The sequence below is a fragment of the Mytilus trossulus genome, chromosome 14, assembly GCF_036588685.1.
Source record: "Mytilus trossulus isolate FHL-02 chromosome 14, PNRI_Mtr1.1.1.hap1, whole genome shotgun sequence".
NCBI classification, from domain to species: domain Eukaryota; kingdom Metazoa; phylum Mollusca; class Bivalvia; order Mytilida; family Mytilidae; genus Mytilus; species Mytilus trossulus.
Genome location: NC_086386.1, coordinates 61,112,660 through 61,133,518, shown reverse-complemented (window position 1 = coordinate 61,133,518; position 20,859 = coordinate 61,112,660). Strand labels below are relative to the sequence as shown.

Genomic DNA, 20,859 nt, shown 5'->3' with positions numbered 1-20,859 from the left:
GTTTGTAACACTTTCATAAGCTAACATGCAACTATAACAATATGTATATTATAAGGTTCACTGTGCTTGTTTACCCAGAAGTCATATACATGCATTGAGATGGAAGTTATCGTTGATACATTGGAGAATTGCATGTGTTTAGGAACAATGTAAAAGTTCATATTCTGATCAATATTGTTACATCACAACATCTGTTTAGAGTCATGTCAATTAAGTTTTTAATATTTCTAAAATATTGACTTATCTGTTATAATATTTATTGTATATTGGCTTGTCACATGTTTTTTTTTGGTGTTTAATATTTTTTATTATTTTATTTTATTTTAAATACTATATATATTGACAAAACATTATATAAGCTTTAAAAATGATTCTTATATGTGCATGACTTTTATTGAATTGATTTTTTAAAACTTCTCTAACTTTAGTATATTTCTGCTTGCTGTAGCTAATCTCAAATAAAACTATTACACTGTGAGTTTGTCTGTCATACACGATTTTATGCCCCTCCTACGATAGTAGAGGGGCATTATGTTTTCTGGTCTGTGCGTCTGTTCATCTGTTAGTTCGTCCGTCTGTCCTGCTTCAGGTTAAAGTTTTTGGTCAAGGTAGTTTTTGATGAAGTTGAAGTCCAATCAACTTGAAACTTAGTATACATGTGCCCTATGATTTGATCTTTCTAATTTAAATGCCAAATTAGAGTTTTTACCCCAATTTTACGGTTCACTAAACATAGAAAATGATAGTGCAAATTTCAGGTTAAAGTTTTTGGTCAAGGTAGTTTTTGATAAAGTAGAAGTCCAATCAACTTGAAACTTAGTATACATGTTCCCTTGATAAGATCATTCTAATTTTAATGCCAAATTTGAGAATTTATATCAATTTCACTGTCCACTAAACATAGAAAATGATAGTGCGAGTGGGGCATCCGTGTACTGTGGACACATTCTTGTTTTTAGATACCTATGTAATGCATGTTTATGTTTATTTTTCTCTTTATTAGGTTTTTAGAATTTGAAGATATGAATTCAGAACTCCAAAATTGTACATTGTGATAGAAGATAAAACTCATTGCTGAAAGAAAAAAGGAAAACAGTAGTATTCAACCAGATTATAAAGAAAATTAAAGACAAAACGAAGAAAACCAAATTAGAACTGGTCTGAACCCAGTAATGTTAGAAGGGTAAGCAGAGGTGTTTTTGTGTGTATATCTTATCACCAAGCCATGTAACATAAAACAATCTGCAGACTCAAGGCACACTTCAAATGTAAAAATGATTAGGTCATAGTCAGTATTTTTTCATGGAAAAGTGATTATGTAAAAGACAGGGCAGGGGGTATACATTCATAAGCTTGGAAAAAAAGTCTCATGTCTATAAGTAGTGTTAATTCATATTTAAAATTTCTCAATGCAATTGATATAGCATGTGATACACACCTAGGCATGAAATAAGGTTAAAGTTTCTTAGTAAACAACAAATTCTGATTCAAAGGATTCATGTCTTTTTATGTTGAAAACTTGATTTGCCAATATATGATCAACATAAACAATCGTTCAGTGAAAAAGATATTTTATGGTGACAAGCGGATTAAGTAGGTAGACTTTGTTGTGTGGAAGTAATTCTGACTGTACAAACACATTTTACATTTTAATTTGTTAGGTGACGGGGGGTTTCAGCCGAACATCAACTTTCCCATTACCCAAAAACGACATACTTGACAAATTCCGTGATTGTTACAACATAGTCTTTGAAGGGCGTTATATTTGATAGGTTTGTATCGAGTTTTGACAATGATGGACATATTTATATTGTTTAGTGTAAACATGGTTTTTCCAGTTGCCAGTGATCTTAAGTAAATTTGCAATGTGAAAACGCATTATAGATTAGTCTAATAGCAAGTTAAATTACTGAAAAGTGCACTAGACTATCTTACACAAAATGCTGTCTCATGGTAGAACACTGATCAAAAACTTAACATTTAAAAAATATACAACTAAGATATTTAAGTATATAAGTATGTATATTTTTCAGAGCGTTCCCCACTTTTCAACACTGGGACAGAATTGAAAAAAATTGGCTGTCATATTTTTTTATACGGTGTAACTTGCCTAATCCAACACCTGGGTATTTCAACATCTTGCTTTAACCAACACATTTTTCTGGTGTCGAAAAATGTCTATCCTTGCAGAAAAAAGCTGAGTATTCCGACACCCTGCTTAATCTGACATTTTTTTCTTGTCCCCCATTGTGTCAGATTAGACAGGTTACGCTGTAATGAGATTTAGCATCAACTTTATTTATAGTCCTGAATATGCATGAAATATTTGCCCCTGAATGTTAAGCTTTAGAGCAATTAATCAATAAACATGTAAATGCCAACCTCTGACAGATAGAGCACAAAGTATTAAGCTTAATCTAATTATTTATAGGTACAGACAGTCAGTAATACTCTCAGACAGGGAGGGTCTTCATTTTTTACTTCTTTAATATTTTGAATTTTTTCTCTGTTCTTTGATTTGTAGGCATATTTTTTTTATTCTTTATTATGTTGCTATTATGTCTATTCTTCATATCTTTAGCACCCAATTTTTTTTTCTTTCTCTCTATTATGTAAACTAACTTCATCTTGACCTGACAATTTTTGTATGATCAAAATAACTTAATATGTAAAATGAATTGAAATCTTTTGAGCAGGTGGAGAAATGTATGTATCAGTTGAATGATAACAAAACATATATATTAAAACACTATCTGCATATTTTTTTTTTTTTTTACAAAACTGAAGAATTTCATTATGTTTCTCAAAAATTGATATTTGTCAATAAAAATTGATTTCTTCTTTGAAAATTGTGTCCATATTAAGATATTCTTTGTATTGAAATATTTGTATCTTCAGTTTAAGTAAGCATGTTCAGTTTTGAAAAATGGCCTAAATCAATAATTTAGAACTTAAAGTGAATCCCTTAGTCCAAACATGCATTAAGTTCAAGTGCTCTCCAGTGAAATATACCTCTTCAACTTAATCCCTTTGAAATATTGTGACATGTTCCACGCTACGAAAATTGTTTATAAACTTTGCTACTGAGAGATGGTTTTCTCCCTAACAATGAGCAGGGTTTCCAGGTATTTCTGTCGGTAATATAGTGAAATGTTTTACATCGAATCTTGATAAAGACAGTATTTGTATCTTTGTGCTACGGTAATAGATAAATAATTAATCGTACAAATAGTATTTGGAAGTTTAGTTTATATAAATTGAATGATAAGAACACATAAAGAATTTTGATATGTTTCTTCATTTAAGATGGATCATGTTTTGTTTTATTTTACAATGTGTTTTCTTAGTTCTGAATTTAATTTGTAACTGTTTTCAATAAGAGAACATTAAAAATGAGAAATTAATTGAGGATTAGGCTATTAGCACTTGCTGTAATAGGTTTTCATTTATTAAAAATATGTGATTTCACAAAAAAATGTGTCCAAGTTCATCTACAGTCATTAAATGCCTGTTAAAACAAGGTTGGGACCTCAACCCCAAATTTGGCAAGGTGCACTCTATACCAATTTTAATTTCTTAGGATAATCACCTTGGCTACCAAGATTAACCAAGTAGGCTGAAATTGACTTAAGACATTAGTCAATCATCAATTTTATACTTGCAAAATAGTATTTCAAGATTTGATAAAAAAAAAGTTTAGGGGAGCGGGAGGGGGGATAGATATTGGAACAAATGAAAAATATATGAATTTTTAGAACATCACATTTCTCGTGAGTGATATTACCTGGTTATCAATAATATGATCAGGAAAAGTTTAGAAAAAAAAACACCATAATAAGTTTACAACAGAGAGGCATTAGAAAGGAAAACTTTGTATTATATTTAACACTTTAGTATCATCACAACATGTGTCTTTAAAGATTTTAAGCCAATCGATAAATATTGACCATTGATAACTTTAATCCTCGGATTACGCAACGCAATATCATTTCACACCTTCCCCATGCTGTTGTCTATTGCAAACAGCGTTTTATTCCTCGGGTAATCAAATTCCATTTGTCCGTGATGGTGTTTGGTTTCTTCCAAACATCCATTTCTTATCAGTATTGACCAATAGATTTGGGGGATTGACCCATGGGACCTATCTGAGTAATCGTTTGTATACCCATATTGTATAGTAGTTTTGAAGTGATAATTACGAACAAAAACTGTAAATGTTTGAAAGAATTGGCGACTTTGTCAGTGGGTAGTCTTGGTAGGATACAATCGAGTGTTAATTTTCTCACTTTCTTACGAGAAAGGTTAGAACATGTAGTATAGTTGTATAGTTGTGTATTGGTATGCTAGTACTATATTAGATGCTCAGGAATACATGCTCTTATTATTTTATGGATTTTTGTGAGTATTTGTATATTTCTATCTTTTAAAATTGGTCTTTTTTTCTGCCATTTGAGACAGCATTTCTCTAGTTCTCAATATCAATTAATAGCTAGGTGAAATAACTATTACATTTTCTTTTTTTACAATTATTGATCCAATATTATTTTGTTTTACAACGGAAATATATTTGCAGCCATTGGAATATGTGAAAAAGTCAAATTATACAAGGAAAAGATGGAAGTTGTCGCTTATGCACATCATGAATGCATTAACTTTCAAAAGCACTTTAACCAAGAGGGACCTAAATTATATTTAAAATCTGTCAGAAAACAAAGAGGGGTGCCCTTTGCCTGAGCCTTCAACTTTGCTAAAAAGTGGCAGTCCTCAGGATTTTACCACCCAAATTTTGCAAAGGACCGACACAAATTTAGCATTTTTCAGTAGAATTTATATAGGTGATGACCAGTAGATATTCTTCAAGGACCACCAGGGAAAAAAGATTTCACGAACTCTGATTGCTTATTGCTCTCTGATTGTTGGCAGTTAAGTGTTTGACTAATGTCCCTTGACTATAACATGTGAATTTGTGTTATTTTGTTTTCTTGGTTGGTTGCTGTCCTATTGACCTTCATCCTAACATCGATATTCTCTATTTGTTTGTATACATTTTATATTTATTTTATTTTTGTTGAGATTAATTAAGCAGCTAGAAAACAAGATTAAGCAACACAGAGAATTGTTTTTTTAACATTTTATGTATAAATAGAGATTTGTTTAATTATAGCAGATTTAAATTTCCTCGATGGAATTACACATCATTTAAAACAAGATTTTTTTAGAAAATGTTATTTCATGGAATTTGCAGCAAAACTTAATTCCATCAAAAATTGAAATGCAATTATTTTCTCAATTTACAATTTTTTGCTATTAATTTTTAAATTAGGCTTTAAAGTATCGGAAACCTTTGAAAATGACCTGATGACACATTTAGAAAAATTTCATTGTCAAGAACCTCGATCTATTAAATCGAGAAAACATTTTCTAAGATGTCGCGGAAAAGAATAAGTTCAAAATTAATTGCAAATACTGCTTTGATTGAAGGGTGAAATTGGAAAGAGATTAAATGAAAAATACTAGGGATTTATTAACAAATAAAAAAAGATGTGCCAATGACGAAAGGATAAACGGGACTTAAAGCGATGTCATTTCGGAGAAAAACAAATTTCAAAAAAATTACTTGCGGATCTGAGGACGCATAAACAGAAGATTAATTTGAAATTAAGAAGCATCTTGTTTTTTCACCATCCATTACTGTAAACAAGGAACATGATGGATCAAATCGCTTAACTATGATTGAATATAATTGATCCCTTGGTCGTCTCTGTCATCTACAAATCTAGTAATTTCACAAAATTCTCCATACATGGCAATGGTTTAATGGCATAGTTATAGTTGAGATAGCATGAAATTATAGTCGTAGAATATGGCAGAATATCTTTCAATATCCATGCCTACAGTATCATGACCAAGGAATTATACAGTCTATAGCCTTGCAGATAACGAGTTTGTAGACAATTTGCATCTTTAATAGGATTCCCTTGAAAATAATTACATTTGTAGCATCCTTTTAAGCTGATCATTTAGCATGCATACATAAAATGAATTTCTTAGTTTTGTTTTTCCAAATAAAAATCACTAACTGTTTAATACTTATATTTTTCACTAATTCATGCAGGGCAAAAAATTTAGGCATTCATATTTTTATGCTTTTATGCGGTTATAAAAATAGTCAGAAAGATTTCAATTTGAGGCTTTTATTTTCAGTTATAAAAATAGATAGAATATTTTCTATTTGAAACTCAAGTATGTTGTTTTTGTCTTTTTGATGGCCGTCCATAGTATCTATGAAGATGCTTGGTTACCCATGTTTGTCTAAGATAAACTAGGGAGTATTGGTATTATTGATGCCATCTCTTTATCTTTGACTTGTTTATAGCCTTTAACAATGTTTGAAATGACTGGACAGACATAAAATGTGAGTAAAAAAATTGCATTTAAGGTGGTACCCAACACCTGAGCTTAAATTGATTTGGCTCCTTTAATTTTCTTTAAATTTTGACAAAGTATTTACTTTGACCCTCTGAAAAAAATATAAAAATTTCAAAAAATTTAAACCAACTGTTTAATCAGAAAAATTACACTGGTTATATAGCAGTTTGACAAAAACTTATTATGATCATTGAGAAGCTTAACATTCCTTCAACAACACCACATTATTGAAACGTTCTGCTGATTTTACAGAGTTTAATCTCCCTGTAGTGTTAGGTACCACCTTAAAAAACAAATGAAGGAAAGATAGTTTGGGGTAAACATATACCAGACAGCAACCCAAAAACACGAGTTTATAAAATAGACATTTGAAGGTTGTCACGACTTGAAGAATGGAAAAATTCAAACTTATGTAATCGTTATCAAGATTCTGAACAAGGCTCCTAAATGGAAATGGACCTCAAATATAAAAATATAAAATTCTATGCAAAATATAGTTAAAGTAACATGAAATTTATAATATTTAACCAGAAGTGTATTTTTAGATGCAAGTTGGAAAAATTACTGAGATGTATTTTATTATTTGGTGAAAGTTGTTATTTTCTGCACAAGACTAAAAAAGTCTCTTCAGTGAGGCCTGAAGCGAAAACATTTAAAAGTAAAATTGAATCTAAAAACAAACGATTAATAACTGATAAAACCAAAGACGACCAAAACTAATGTTTCAAAGTTTTAAAAGAAGAGGGGATATAAAAACTTAAGGAAATTGGAACACCTGTATTAAAAATAGGTGTTAATCCATTAATTCTGATACAAAATCAGTGGTCAAACTTTTGATGCTAACGCTAACTGCCAATAAATGCATTTAATTGTTTGATTTAAATTTGTCTTCTTGATTTTCTAACAAATGTCCAAATAAAGTCTCTTTAACCTAAATTGTATGATCTTGTGACGTAAGACCTTGATCATAAAATTCGACTAAGATGTCCACATCAAAGAAAATGATAGGATGATCTCCCTTAATAAAACAGCATGTCATAACTCCGGCCAATTTATTACATTGTGTACTGGACAATGGTCAGTAATAAATAATTGAGTGACCAATAGAAAAACTGACCACTGGTTAAAAGTGAGATTTTTTACAGGACATCATAACTACCGATTACAATACTGGACAATGGTCAATCATAATTTAACTTGATTCAATGGTCAGTTGAACAAATTCTAGTTATTAGATAGGGTCATTTGGTCAGTCTTATAGATTGACCCATGTTAAAAATGGACTATAAAATTTAAAGTCTATTGATAGAAAAAGAAAATTACAGTTGTACTAAAATTATTTGAACAGCAGGGTCCTCAAGTCTAATGAAAGTTTCCCAAAGAGACAAGATATTTAACTACATGAAATCGTATAAATCTTGGCCGCTGGACACTATTGTATAAGTCGTGTCTGAAGCGGCAGGGACCTGCAAGAGATTACAGAAATTAATGATAGGTGAAAAATTGATCTGCCGATCGTATAAACGGAAATTAAGTAGCAAGCTTGTAGGGTTTGACGCCAAGGCCTTTGTTTACAGTTTATAACTGCATTTATCAAGCAAGAGTCCTTACAAAGATGCAGTGCAAAATTATAGTGTCAAATCTACTGACCAAGTTAGTCATTTTTCATTTTGTCATACAAATGAACTAGACATTCCTTGAAATCAATTTTGCATTTAGGTTCTTTCTTTTTTGCTGACTATATTAGCATTGTCCATTGCAATTGAGTGTTCTGTCATTGTATGCAGATTTAGTGGGAAATTGTTTGGAATTTATAATTGGTGAGTTGAATCATAATTTGTTCTGCTACATTTTAAATGTTTAAAACTTTGGAGTGAAAATTATTTTACAGATGATTTTCATTTTTTGAATCAGACTTGAATTATTCTCATCCATATTTGATTGCCTTATAGAATTGCATTTCATTATTATTATTTTGACATAATTAATATATTATTACTCATTAATTCCATCAAATAAAATTGTCCATTTGCATACTAGTAGTTCTGATATATGGATTAATAAATTGTTAATATTATGTAAACATTGATACTTCAGTATTGTTATTTTAATTAATTAATAATATGTAAACATAGAAATTTAAGTATTGTTTTATTTATTTAATTAATTTATAATGTGATCGAAAGTATACCTCAGGTGAAATAACTTAATTAGTTTCATAATGCGCTTAAATAAACTGAAAATAACAGAGGGGAAAAAGTGCAACAAATGCAAAATGTCAAAAAGCTTCTGATTGTTATTTTCCTTTGAACTTTTGTATTCTTTCTACTGTATTGAAACTGTTTTAAAAACGAAAACCTTGAATATTTAACAGTTTATTGTTTGTAACTATAATTTAACCCCAGTCTATTGTTTTAATTTAGACATCCTTTTCAATTCTTAACAAAACACCCAAGTTGTCTCAAAACTTTCAAGTTGTCTTTTTCAAGATCAAAGGATTACAAAAGATTAAAGGATTTACCTGTTCAACTTTCACAACACCAAAACTATTGATCTATTGTTCCTCAATTTCTTAAAAAAACATAGGTCTTGATGACAAATTATTATCTATGATCTATTGATCTCTAATCAATTAACGATCGTGTATTTGTATAAGGCATAAAAAGAAAGACATGAAAAAGCCCTTGGGCAATTTTCAACAGCTCGTTTTTTTTATCAATTAAAAATATCTAATCTGGTTTCCTATCTGAAAATCTATATGCAGTAATTAGACTGGTCAAAGTTTGGCCTCGTGTGTGAAGATGTTTATCCCGCCTCTTTTTTTCAACCGTAGACAAATCTGATCATTTAGCTTGGAAAGAGTTGTTGTCATCCATCCCACAATGCCTTAGGGGATCATCATTTTGACAAGGTAATTCATTGTTCGAGTATTGTTTTTGATGTATTAATATTTACTGTTAAAGGATTGTGTTTTTGCCTGGTCTGTATTAGAACATTCAGAATATATGTATGACCGTGGAATTCTATAGTAACTGTTAAAGAAATTGGAAATCTTTGCAAGAATATTGGAAAGTGATGATTAGACAGTTGATTTTTTTTATCAAAGACATTTGGAATATATTTACTTGTATAAGATAGTATGGATTTTTACCTATCTATTAATCAATTCTATATAACAGTGTTGTGAACTGTAAAACAGGGGACTTTATTTTCTGTATGGGATATTATACACATGTGGATATATTTTAAATCAGGTTAGTATTATGATTTTAAGATGAAAGTGGAAAAATTGGACAAACTTAAAGAAAGCTCAGTTAATAATGAAATAAATTAGAAATCAAATAAAAGTAAGCTCAATTTTTCTGATGTGGATAAATTATTTTCTTTTTTAAACCGTTGTAAATTATATCAAATTTTGGAATTGAACCCAATTCAATTTGGTCCTGAGATTACTATGTTATAGCATAGGCTTATCCAGGGGGGAGGAATTTTGTGGTGAAAATTTGCTATGAAGCATGACTGTAGTAAGCCCCCTCTTATGGCAGTATGTGGTCATTGCTTATAAAAAGTTCTGGATTTACCACTGTATAGTTGACCCAGGTTTAGTCCTTCAATTATATAAATTTAAATAAAGATTTGTGCATTGTTTGTAACACAAAACTGAAGGACAACTTTAGTAGGTTATCATTTACTGCACAATATCAATGATTAAAACTTTGAAGTTCAATAAGACTGTAATCTTGTACACAGCTGCATATGAGTGCATGTACATCACACTGTACACCCTATCTGCTATATACTTGAAAAATGTTTATAGCAATAATTCTGAGTGGATAATGCTAAATAAATTTTAAGCAAGAAATTCTGTGACTCTCTTGGTTTGTAAGTCTTCTGGTTGAGCTAAGTAGAACTACTTCCATTTAAAAAAAAGATTGCCAAAGGTTGTACTTTTGAATTTACTTAAATATGGGTTGATGGTTAGAAATATTTGTAACTGTTAAATATATTTAATGATGCCTTCAAATATTACTTAAAGAAGAAAAGAAATTGCAACACAAATTTTCAAGTTTACATTTTAGCATCTAGCAAGCAAAATAAAGGGTTTTACACAATCATGTATAATAAGGACTGTCTTTACTTTGCAATATAAATATGTATCTTTTGTTTGGCTTCTTTCATGTCAATGTGATTTTTATATGAAGAGCAGCCATAATATGTCATTGACGTTCTTCTGCCTTGTAGTATGTGTTAGGATAAAGTATCCATATACAATATACTTTATCTCTTCTTTTTCTTCAAATGTGCTTAAAAATGTTTTCAAAGAAATATTAACCATTTTCTCTTGATCTTTTTTTACGCTGATCAATGTCAACATACAGCTCCTTCATACTATGACATCAACCTAATTAAAGAGTCAAAGTAGGGTCATAAGTGTATTCAGACTTGATCCATTGTTTTACCTATGTCATAAATAGCCATACATCAAATAGCTACTTTGAAATGACGCCAACGGAAAACCGAACCTCATGTTGTTTTGTTCATTAAGTTTGATGAATCATTTCCTAGGTAACTCGTTGTTGATCACAATTAACTTTTTGGGTTTCCTATAATGTTGCACACCCCTTGTAAAATTGACTTAAAACATAAGATTGTGGGATATTTTTTGAAAGATTTTGGTTAACAATTAATCATTGTTTTAATACTTTTGTACTTTAATACGGGAGGCGTTAGTAAAAAGCTAAAATCTTGAAGTTGTTTTTTTGCTGTCATGTATACAAAAGGAAATTGATTTAGGATTGATGCAATGAAAAAAGACAGGCGGCCTTAATTTGATAGTCTTCATTTTGGTTGGGTTGTTGTCCCTTTGGCACATTACCCTTTTCCATTTTCAGTTGTATCTCTTGATGAAGATCCAATATTGAGGCACAAGGTGAAAAACAGAATATACTAGCAAGCATTACACAAAAATGGGATTTTTTTTAGGTCTTCAGTTTTGGCCATAATCTTATCAATCAGTTAATCTTTAAAAACAAAACAGCTCATACTTCTAAGTTTTATCAAAATGTATACTCCCCTTCCTGTGATAAGGGGAATCCTTAAACACCAAGGAAACTTCTATGAAAACACAGGAACATCTTTGTTATTGTTAGTTTTGACATCCTTATTAAATGTTTACAAATATGACACTTTTCATTAAGACTTTCTCAATCATTACTAAAAAACAAACAAATATTCACAATAATATCAACACCACAATGGACCTGTCACACTGTTTTGTTTGTCTTTTATCATTAAGTATGGTAATCAAGATTATCCAGTCAATAAACTTGGATCGTTGATTTCATGACGATATGTACATGTATCAAAGTCATAACAAAGCTTCTTACACCTGGCTATCTAACCTTGTAGATTTTATTACGTCATTGTTGGTCAATGAGCTTTCGGCTTAGTCTTTTGTTGGTATGTAATCTACCTTTTCTTTTTGGTGTGATAAGTGACTTTGTAATAGGTGTGGCATTATCAGGTCTCTTTGTCTCACTCCCTTTGTGACTTGTTAAATTTCTCAGGTACTTGTGTTGATAATCAGAGTTATTGGCCCTTGTTGATGATCTAATATTAAATTACCCATGTTAATTTTAATTTGATTAACAATATTGCTTTGTCTGATATATGCCTTGAAATTGTAACAGTACAGTAGATATAAACTTCATCAAGCATACAAAAATACATATATTAAAATGATTTCTATTTTTAGGATAATTTTCTTTTTTTTTTAAACGAGTACTGAATTTTAAAGTTGATGAGTCAAGTTTTATAAAAGTAAATGAAATACAAATGTATATCATGCTTTAGAATTGCAGTCTTATGATAACATTGCTTTGACAATATATTTGTAAATATGTACTATTCAAATTGTGTGGGCTGGCCATGTAAAAGGATATGATTTGCAATGTGACACACTAATGTATGTTTTTTTTGTATTTATGCATATCATTAATTGTGTCCTGCATTCTTTATGGTTTTTTTTGTCAATATGAAGATGTACAAGTATATGAAATATTTAAAGGGAAGGACAAATGACATGATTAAAAAAAGAAGATGTGGTATGATTGCCAATGAGACAACTATCCACAAAAGACTAAAATGACACAAGCATTAACAACTATAGGTCACCGTACGGCTTTCAACAATGAGCAAAGCCCATACCGCATAGTCAGCTATAATGTTTTATCCAAACATTTGAGGCTTAATTTAAGCTCTAATCTTACTTTTGTATTTGACCTAGGACAAAAATCTAGTCTGAGATACTAGACTGCAACATTGTTTCTATATACTTGCAAAAAAGTGATATCAACAGATAGGACAATTTAGTAGGTATAGGAAGATGTGGTGTGAGTGCCAATGAGACAACTCTCCATCCAAATCATAATTTAAAAAAAAAAAAAAAAAAAAAAAAATAACCATTATAGGTTTACTTCAATTTCATTCATGTAACATTTGTTTATCCTCATTTAATCTTAAAAGGTGCATTCATTTGAAGGATACTTCACATGTAACATGTCATAAATCATAATTTATATTAGAATACTGGCGAATAAAAAATACAATAATGATTTTATGGTTTAACAATTTAATCAATTCATCAAAATATCATTGAAAAACTGGTTCTCTCTGACAAATGAATCTGGAGTAATTAAATTTTAGTGTATTATTTCACTCATAGTCCAGTTTCATATAAAAAGGTCAAGAAGTAGTTTTAAACTTATTAATATTCCTAACCTTGTAAAATATGAGAATCAATTAATATTTACAACACTTTTTTCATTAAAGAATATTGAATACACAAATTTAAGTGATACAGTTATATGACATGTTTATTGCACAAATATCCTATCTATTGTCACACCTTAATTAATATTCTAAAAAATACTTAACTTGTAACAATGTCATAAAAGGTGTTATGAATTATTGTTTATTGTTGAAATATTCATTAGTTATTATTTATATTTGAAATAACTTAAAATGCTGCACTTTTATTAAGTTTGAAGTTCTGATGTTGCATCAATAGTGTTCAGATTTTAAAGATTTTAAAGATGGATTTGCATTTTTAACCGTTTACATGGAAATTTATATGTTGTTGGTTATTTCCAAAAAATCATTACAGAAACTATACAGTTGACTTCCTTCAATTTTTCTTTTTAGTTCATGAGGTTGCTGTCTCATTGACCTTAGTCATTTCTCTTCTTTAATTCATTTTATTCATATTTTGCCATTAGAGAATTGTTAATAAATGGACAACCGAAAAACTTGTGATTCTACTACAAAAGTAAATTATTGTTACCCAGCTATTATTCTAATGCAAATTGAACATAGCTTTTCCATTTGTATAAGTATCCTATCTGAATTTTTTGACACATAGGTGAAAATATTCTTAACAGTGTCCTTTTTCATTCGATCGTGCCCAAAATCAAAACTAACTAGAAAATTAACTTTAAATTTGTACTTTTTTAACAACTTGATTTTGAAATATGAAAACGCTAAGTCTTTACAAATTTCTTCAACCAGTGCCTCATAAATTTAACTCAAGTAGAAAAATTTGAGGAAATAAAATTATAAAATGATCATAAAGTTTAATTCATCAATTACCTTTTTGATGTACTTCAAAGCATCTTAAATGGACTTGGTGTTCAGTTAATATAAAATTTTAATAAGTCCTTAGAGGAATCATGTAGATTAAAAAATCATAAATTTGTTATTACAAATTATAATGGGTGATTAAATCAAAATTAGTACCTGGTCAACTTGTTTATAAAAATGTTTTTTTTAATGATCATTGATAATGTTTGGACAAATTAATGAGCCTTTGGCACACTGAGTAACCTGTCAGACATGACCACTCACCTGGTTAAGCAGGTTGTGAGTTCTACCTAAGTTTTACCTGTGGCCAGAACTACTCTCTTTGAAGTTGAAATGAACTATATAAGCTAAAGTTTTGATTGACAATTAATCATATTTTGCATCATAGCTTGTGTCAAAAGAAGAAAAATCATATTACAAAGAATTGCCAAGAGAGAAAAGTTGGTGAAATTCTTATCATTTTATTTTTTTAGTTAATAATTTTAAATGCAGATTCAACAAAAAATACATGTGCAATTTTTATTGATAAGATAATAGTAATTATGGTAATGAAAATAGTTTAAAAACATGAAAATTTCTGAATTTTCTTAGAAAATGTCTTGAATGTTCATAAAAAGCTACTTTCTTTATTTACTAGACTTTTGGTTTATATGCACTATCCATAGATGCTGTTTTAAAAAATATCCGAAGGCTTATAGTGATAACAATTGTAAAATTAATGACATATTTGGTGTCTTTAGCAATTTTGTTTAATATGTATCATATCAAGGTTTAAATATATTTCTTTTTAAATAGAAAATTGAATATAACTTTTCATGTACATGGTTCAAGTTTTCACCAATTTAAATTATGATATATGAACATGTCCATGATGTCATATTGGTATATTCTATATAGCAATTTAAAATATTAGTTGTAATTGTATACACATTATGGGAGTTATATAAAGGTCAAAAGATATACAACCATTGATTATTGTAAAATTATCTATTATAATACCTCAGTAATATAATTTAATATCTATAATTGTGATAAATACCCCTTTACATGTTAGGTAATGTTCCCTTAGTAGAAATTATTGACAAGTATACGACAAATTCAAAAAACTGTGACAAATATCGTAGAATGACAGAATTATTACAAACGATTGCTCACGGTTGTGATGTATGGCTAACCATTGTACAAATGCATGTCGATTTTTGGGATAAAACACAATTGTGTCAGCTCACTAGGTGGCACTTTAATGTGCAGGAATTCAGTGACCTCTACATTGATAAATGGTATATTGTTGTTTTGTAAAAAGGAGATTGGACACTGGTCAGTGAATAACATGTGTTTTTTGTCTGGTCATTGTACAAGGTAGGATTTGTTTTTTTGCATTGGTCATCATTTTTTTGCAAAATGTAGTTTGTTTTTAATGTTTGAAATAATTGAATTAGATGAGAATTGAATGAATACCTCTTTCTTTTATTGAAATGATTTAAAGGCTTTATAAAAGTTGTGTTGCAAAATTGAACCGTATAAAATACTAATATGAGTATTGAGAAAAAGATTTCTTCAAAGTTTTGAAAAATGTTAAGGTATTTCAATGGTCAGCTAAATGACCATTATGAAGAGAGCTTTGAGTTCATTTACTGTTTGAACCTATTTAATTTTCAACCTTGTAATTATTTAATTTCCTATACTTTAAATTGACAAGAAGTCGTCACTTATACTACCGTGTATGAAAAAATGAACTTAAACTTTAAATCAATTCTTTCTCATTATCAAATAATAAAAAGCTTGTAACCTATCATTTATATATTTGCCGATATTATCATAACTAAAAAGTGAATCGCATCCCTTTGTTCAAGTCCCATGGCCAGTAATCCTAGGAGGGGGCGGAGCTAAAGTTTAATAATGTCATATCGATAAAATGAGCTTGAGATATTCTGAATCATATTTTTAAACCAGTACCCAGTGTGACAGATTTCACGGTATCAAGTAGATGAGCTAATACCCGCCGATTTCTCAAATTATCCACAGCGTAGAAAATTAGCGGAATTGTTAAGCACAGTAGTTGAACATTGGAGAGTGCTATATGTTTAATTCATTTTTGACAGAAGAGTGTATCATGCCGAACTGATAATATTGACATGTTCAAAAAGATTGTAAAGTGAAAGAATTCAGAAAGTAACATTCATAAGAGTTAATTAATTTTCGGTTGGTTTGATATTAGGACATCTTTTTAAAAAAATGTGGATTTTTACATTTTACGACGCTACTGATGTGAATGATCACTCGTCAAAAAGTGTCTTTCATAGCGATTGAGATTTAAACAAACCAATGATAAATCGTAGTACAGATTTTGGATATTATTAAAGGGACACGATTACCAAAATTTTGTTTGTGCTTCGGTATTATCCTTCAGTGTGATAGGACAGGATTTTTAAAGAACAGACATTTAAAATAAATAGTCAAATGTTGATTTTAGCTGGATACAGTTAATAAACATTATTATTGAAATATATCAAAATGGAGAATAAACTTGTGGACGAGATTTTTATCCCTCTTGACCAATACAAGGTAAATATCTGACCAATCAAGCTATGTCAATATGAACTTCAAGCTTTAGCCTGTAGCATTTAGACAAGAGGATTTACACCTTTAGAAAGGGTCTTTAATTGACTGGTCAGTTTATAGTCTGTAGAATGGTCAGTACACAGTGATGCATGGGTCACTTGATTAAAGTGGTTTTTAATTCATTTTTGACTTCCACCAACAGAATTTAAATTAGTTTTTGGATTTAAACTGGAAAAATGTAAGGTAGAATTTAATTTTATTTTGTGGTTATAAATATTTTGATGTTTTTCATGGTTTTTTGTCTGTTTCAATAATTATATATTGAAATACAATTTATTTTCTACTTCAAATTATTTTTCAGAAAATAGTGTTTTAACATTTACAACATGACAGTTTCTTTTGTATTGTGAATTAATAAAATGCAAAGTCTGTTCTTATTGTAAAAATAAGAAAATGAGATTATTATTGCCAATGAGATAGATTTCCACCAGAGACCAAATATGGTCCATTGCTGACTGTTTGATCTATATATAATGAGTGATAAAAAAATACTTTGTAGAAAAAAAATTAAACTTTACAATGTATGAACTCCATTACAATTTAGTGAAATCATTTATAAGGTAAGAAAATTTTGCAAGACTTTAATTTTTATTTCTTTTTCTCTTTTCAGGTTAGCTCATGAGAACATGTAATGTCAACTTTAAAGATTGGATATACTTGGAATATATAACTTGGATTTATCAACATGTGCTATTCATTTTATCTTTCGATTTTGACTTTATTCTTTGTGGCATGTTTTGGAGATGACACCATACAGATTTCGTTCTCAATTCAGGAAGAACTGCCTATGAATACTCCTGTGGGGAATATTGCCACTGAGGCTAGATTAACAGAAAACTTGACGAGTGAAGAATTTGATAGTATTAGTTATGGTTACATTGGAGATAATGTTTATCAAAATATGTTTTCAATTGACAAATCTACAGGTGCTTTACAAACTATCATGCTGATTGATCGAGAAATAATTCCAGAATGCAGTGATGTTTCTGATTGTATTCTTGTGTTAAATTTTGTAGCCAACTCACAAAAAACAAACTTTTTCAAGTTGATTACTACTTCCATTCATGTACAGGATATCAACGATCATGCTCCATCTTTTCCACAACCCATAATGAAATTAAACGTGTCTGAATCTACACCTGTAGGGACACGTTTTTCAGTCCCAGCAGCATTGGATAAAGATACCGGAAGAAATGGGATCCAAAATTACGATATTTATCCAGACAATGGACCTTTTGGACTTAACAATACCAAAAAATTAGATGGCAGTTTTCTCCTCCATATAGTTTTAAAACAACCATTGAATCGAGAGTTTAAAGAAACATATACATTACAGATAGCAGCCAAGGATGGTGGGGAACAGCCTCAAACTGGTATACTAAACATTGATGTGACTGTCCTGGATGTAAACGACCATGCACCTAAATTTGGCTTGCCAATGTACAATGTTACAGTTCGGGAAGATGTTCCGCCAAATACTGTCATTCTAAAAGTGACCGCTGAAGATCCAGATAAAGACCAAAATGGACTTGTCTCCTATCATTTCAGTCAGGTGCAGACAGATTTAGAGAGTATCAACCAGTTCTTTAGTATTGGTAGTGATTCAGGGGATATAACTCTGCTAAAGAATTTAGTTTACGAACCTAATGAGGAATATAGTATTATCGTAGAGGCAAGTGATCATGGAACAAGTCCTCAGATTTCACAGGTCAAGGTCAATGTCAAAGTTGAAGATGTTGGCAACAACAAGCCTGTCGTCAAGATTAACTTACCGTCTGCTGGAACTGGTGGTGTTGTGATGCTGTCAGAAGCAACCAACATTGATAATTTTGTCGCTCATGTGAATGTTGAAGATTCTGATATTGGGAACAATGGTAATGTAACATGCTCAACGCCTAATCCTTATTTTGATGTTAAAAAACTACCAGTGTCTGATAAAGGATTTAAAGTTGTTGTGAAGCAGAAATTAGACAGAGAAAAACAAGATGCTCATATTGTCACCATTGTTTGTCATGATTATGGAACACCGAGACTCAGTGCGGAAGCAAGTTTTAATGTGACAGTATCAGATGATAATGACAATGATCCAGAATTTTTGGAGAAAGTATACTTAGCTTATGTGGATGAAAATAATAAATTGGGAAATCCAATCAAACAAGTTTCGGCCAGGGATAAGGACATCGGTATCAATGCTGATATTCAATATTTTCTACACAGTGACGCTGTATCTAAGTTTGCTATTAATTCTAACACTGGAGTTATATCTGCTAGTGATATTTATGATAGAGAAAAGCAGTCGGAGCACATGTTTCATGTTTTGGCAGTAGATAATGGCGATCCAAGAAGGACGGGAACAGCATCTGTGATTGTTACCATTCGTGACGAAAATGACAATATACCTGTCTTCAATAAAAGTAGATTTGCATTTGAGGTTGCTGAAGGTCTGAAACCAGATGAAACTGTTGGTTCAGTTGTAGCTATTGATAAAGATGATGGTTTAAATGGGGATGTTTCCTTCACCATTGCTGAAAAAGACCAGTTCACTGTACCGTTTGTGGTTCTTTTAGACGGAACAATTAGAACACGAGAAATCTTAGATCGTGAGAAACACAGTCAATATAGTTTTGTTGTGTTTGCCACTGATAAAGGAATTCCATCAAAAAATAACTCTGTTCAAGTAATTATAACAGTTTTGGATGTAAACGATAATGAACCAACAATTTTATTTCCTAAAAAAGGAAATAATACTGTTACTACGGCAATAACATCACTTCCTGTTACGACCATTATTGCCGAGGATAAAGATATTGGTGTCAATAGACAATTATCATATTATATTTTCTCCGGGAATGAAGCAAATATGTTTTATTTGAATCCTACATCTGGAGAACTTTTTCTCAACAAACAATATCATTTTTCGAAGGATACGTCGCAAAGTATTCGAGTATGTGTTCAAGATGCTGGAAATCCCGTCCATTCTGATTGTGCCGATTTAAATGTTCTGGTAATCATCAGTAATTCAACACATTTATCTGCTAATGGAGATTCAAATAAGTATATTACAATTTCAATAATTGTGGTAATCGTAACTTTACTTATCTCGGCAGCCATAGGATTGACAATTTATTTCTTATGGAAAATTGATAAGAAAAGACAAGAACAGAAATACACGGCTGGAAATGGTCCACTTGGAGTTCCGATGCAGACTGGCTATTCTGAACATTCCACCTCCAACACTTCTCTGCCGGATTCATTTGAAAATGGCGATAAGAAAAGAAAAGAAGTATCATTTTCACCAGGCACATCTTTCGATAACAGCTTCCAAAGGAGTATTAGTCCCAACTCAAATGAAAAACAGGTTTGTTATTTTGTATTTAGTGCTTGTAAAGTTTGCTCAAAGGAGCTTGAAAAATTCATTGCAATAAAGATATTTTTTGCGAAACATTTATGTAAGTTAATAAAAAAAATCCAGAATTATCATGATTATAAAAATTTTGCTCAACCTGCTGTTAAAAATGCTTGAAAAGAAGGTTATTTTATCCTTTATAAATAGGTGCTTTTATTCTAAACAAATCATACAAGAAGTAAGAAATTGATTTAAAAGTAATGAATTGTCTGGAAATGTTCAGTTTGAGTTTCTGGGAACAAATATTAAAAACTTGTATCAGTTTAGGCTTTTTTCATAAAAATAACACAATATTAAGTAAGTGATAAATGAGAAATTAAAGGACATATTAAATTATGCAATAAATGCATGATATCTTCTTCTACTAGTTTGTCATTTATTACAGTTCATTAGTCATATTTGTAAAAAGATCTAACAGTAAAAGTCCAGTAAAACTGGTCATCTAGTATCATACCCCTCCAGCCAGTAGGTTCTATGATAGAGATACTGGACATCTTGACAGGTCACACTATGATACCTGTTAATTATCTTACTGGTCAGGTGTAACTGACAAATTAGGGGTCCATAGGGGGAATAAATATTTTGAAATTGATGCCTTCAGAAAAAAGTCATTAATTATTGTTCACATTTTTTTTAAATTTTAAATAATTTTATGGTATTTTTTTCTTTCCTTAAATTTATCTGTAAATGGTTGATATTGAAATGCGGCTTTAAAAAATCTTATTTCCTTGCGAAAATTTGTTACAGTTGGGGAAAAAAATTGT

At 30.3% G+C, this 20,859-nt stretch overlaps 1 protein-coding gene across 9 annotated transcripts in view; it reads left to right on the top strand.

Moving 5' to 3' along the window:
* Nucleotides 1-20,859, top strand: part of LOC134697007 (putative protocadherin beta-18) — an 82,106-nt gene that overhangs the window by 53,500 nt on the left and 7,747 nt on the right. The window contains exons 3-4 of one of the 9 annotated variants that reach the window (XM_063559005.1): nucleotides 1,004-1,183; nucleotides 17,300-20,047. In XM_063559005.1, the coding sequence (XP_063415075.1) occupies nucleotides 17,375-20,047 (2,673 nt within the window). In that variant the 5' untranslated portion in view covers nucleotides 1,004-1,183; nucleotides 17,300-17,374. Of the gene's footprint in view, nucleotides 1-1,003; nucleotides 1,184-4,184; nucleotides 4,399-9,255; nucleotides 9,341-14,443; nucleotides 14,508-15,210; nucleotides 15,427-15,806; nucleotides 16,633-16,706; nucleotides 16,873-17,299; nucleotides 20,048-20,859 lie in introns of those variants that run through there. The other 8 variants (XM_063559014.1, XM_063559010.1, XM_063559011.1 and 5 more) reach the window with 8 other exon arrangements.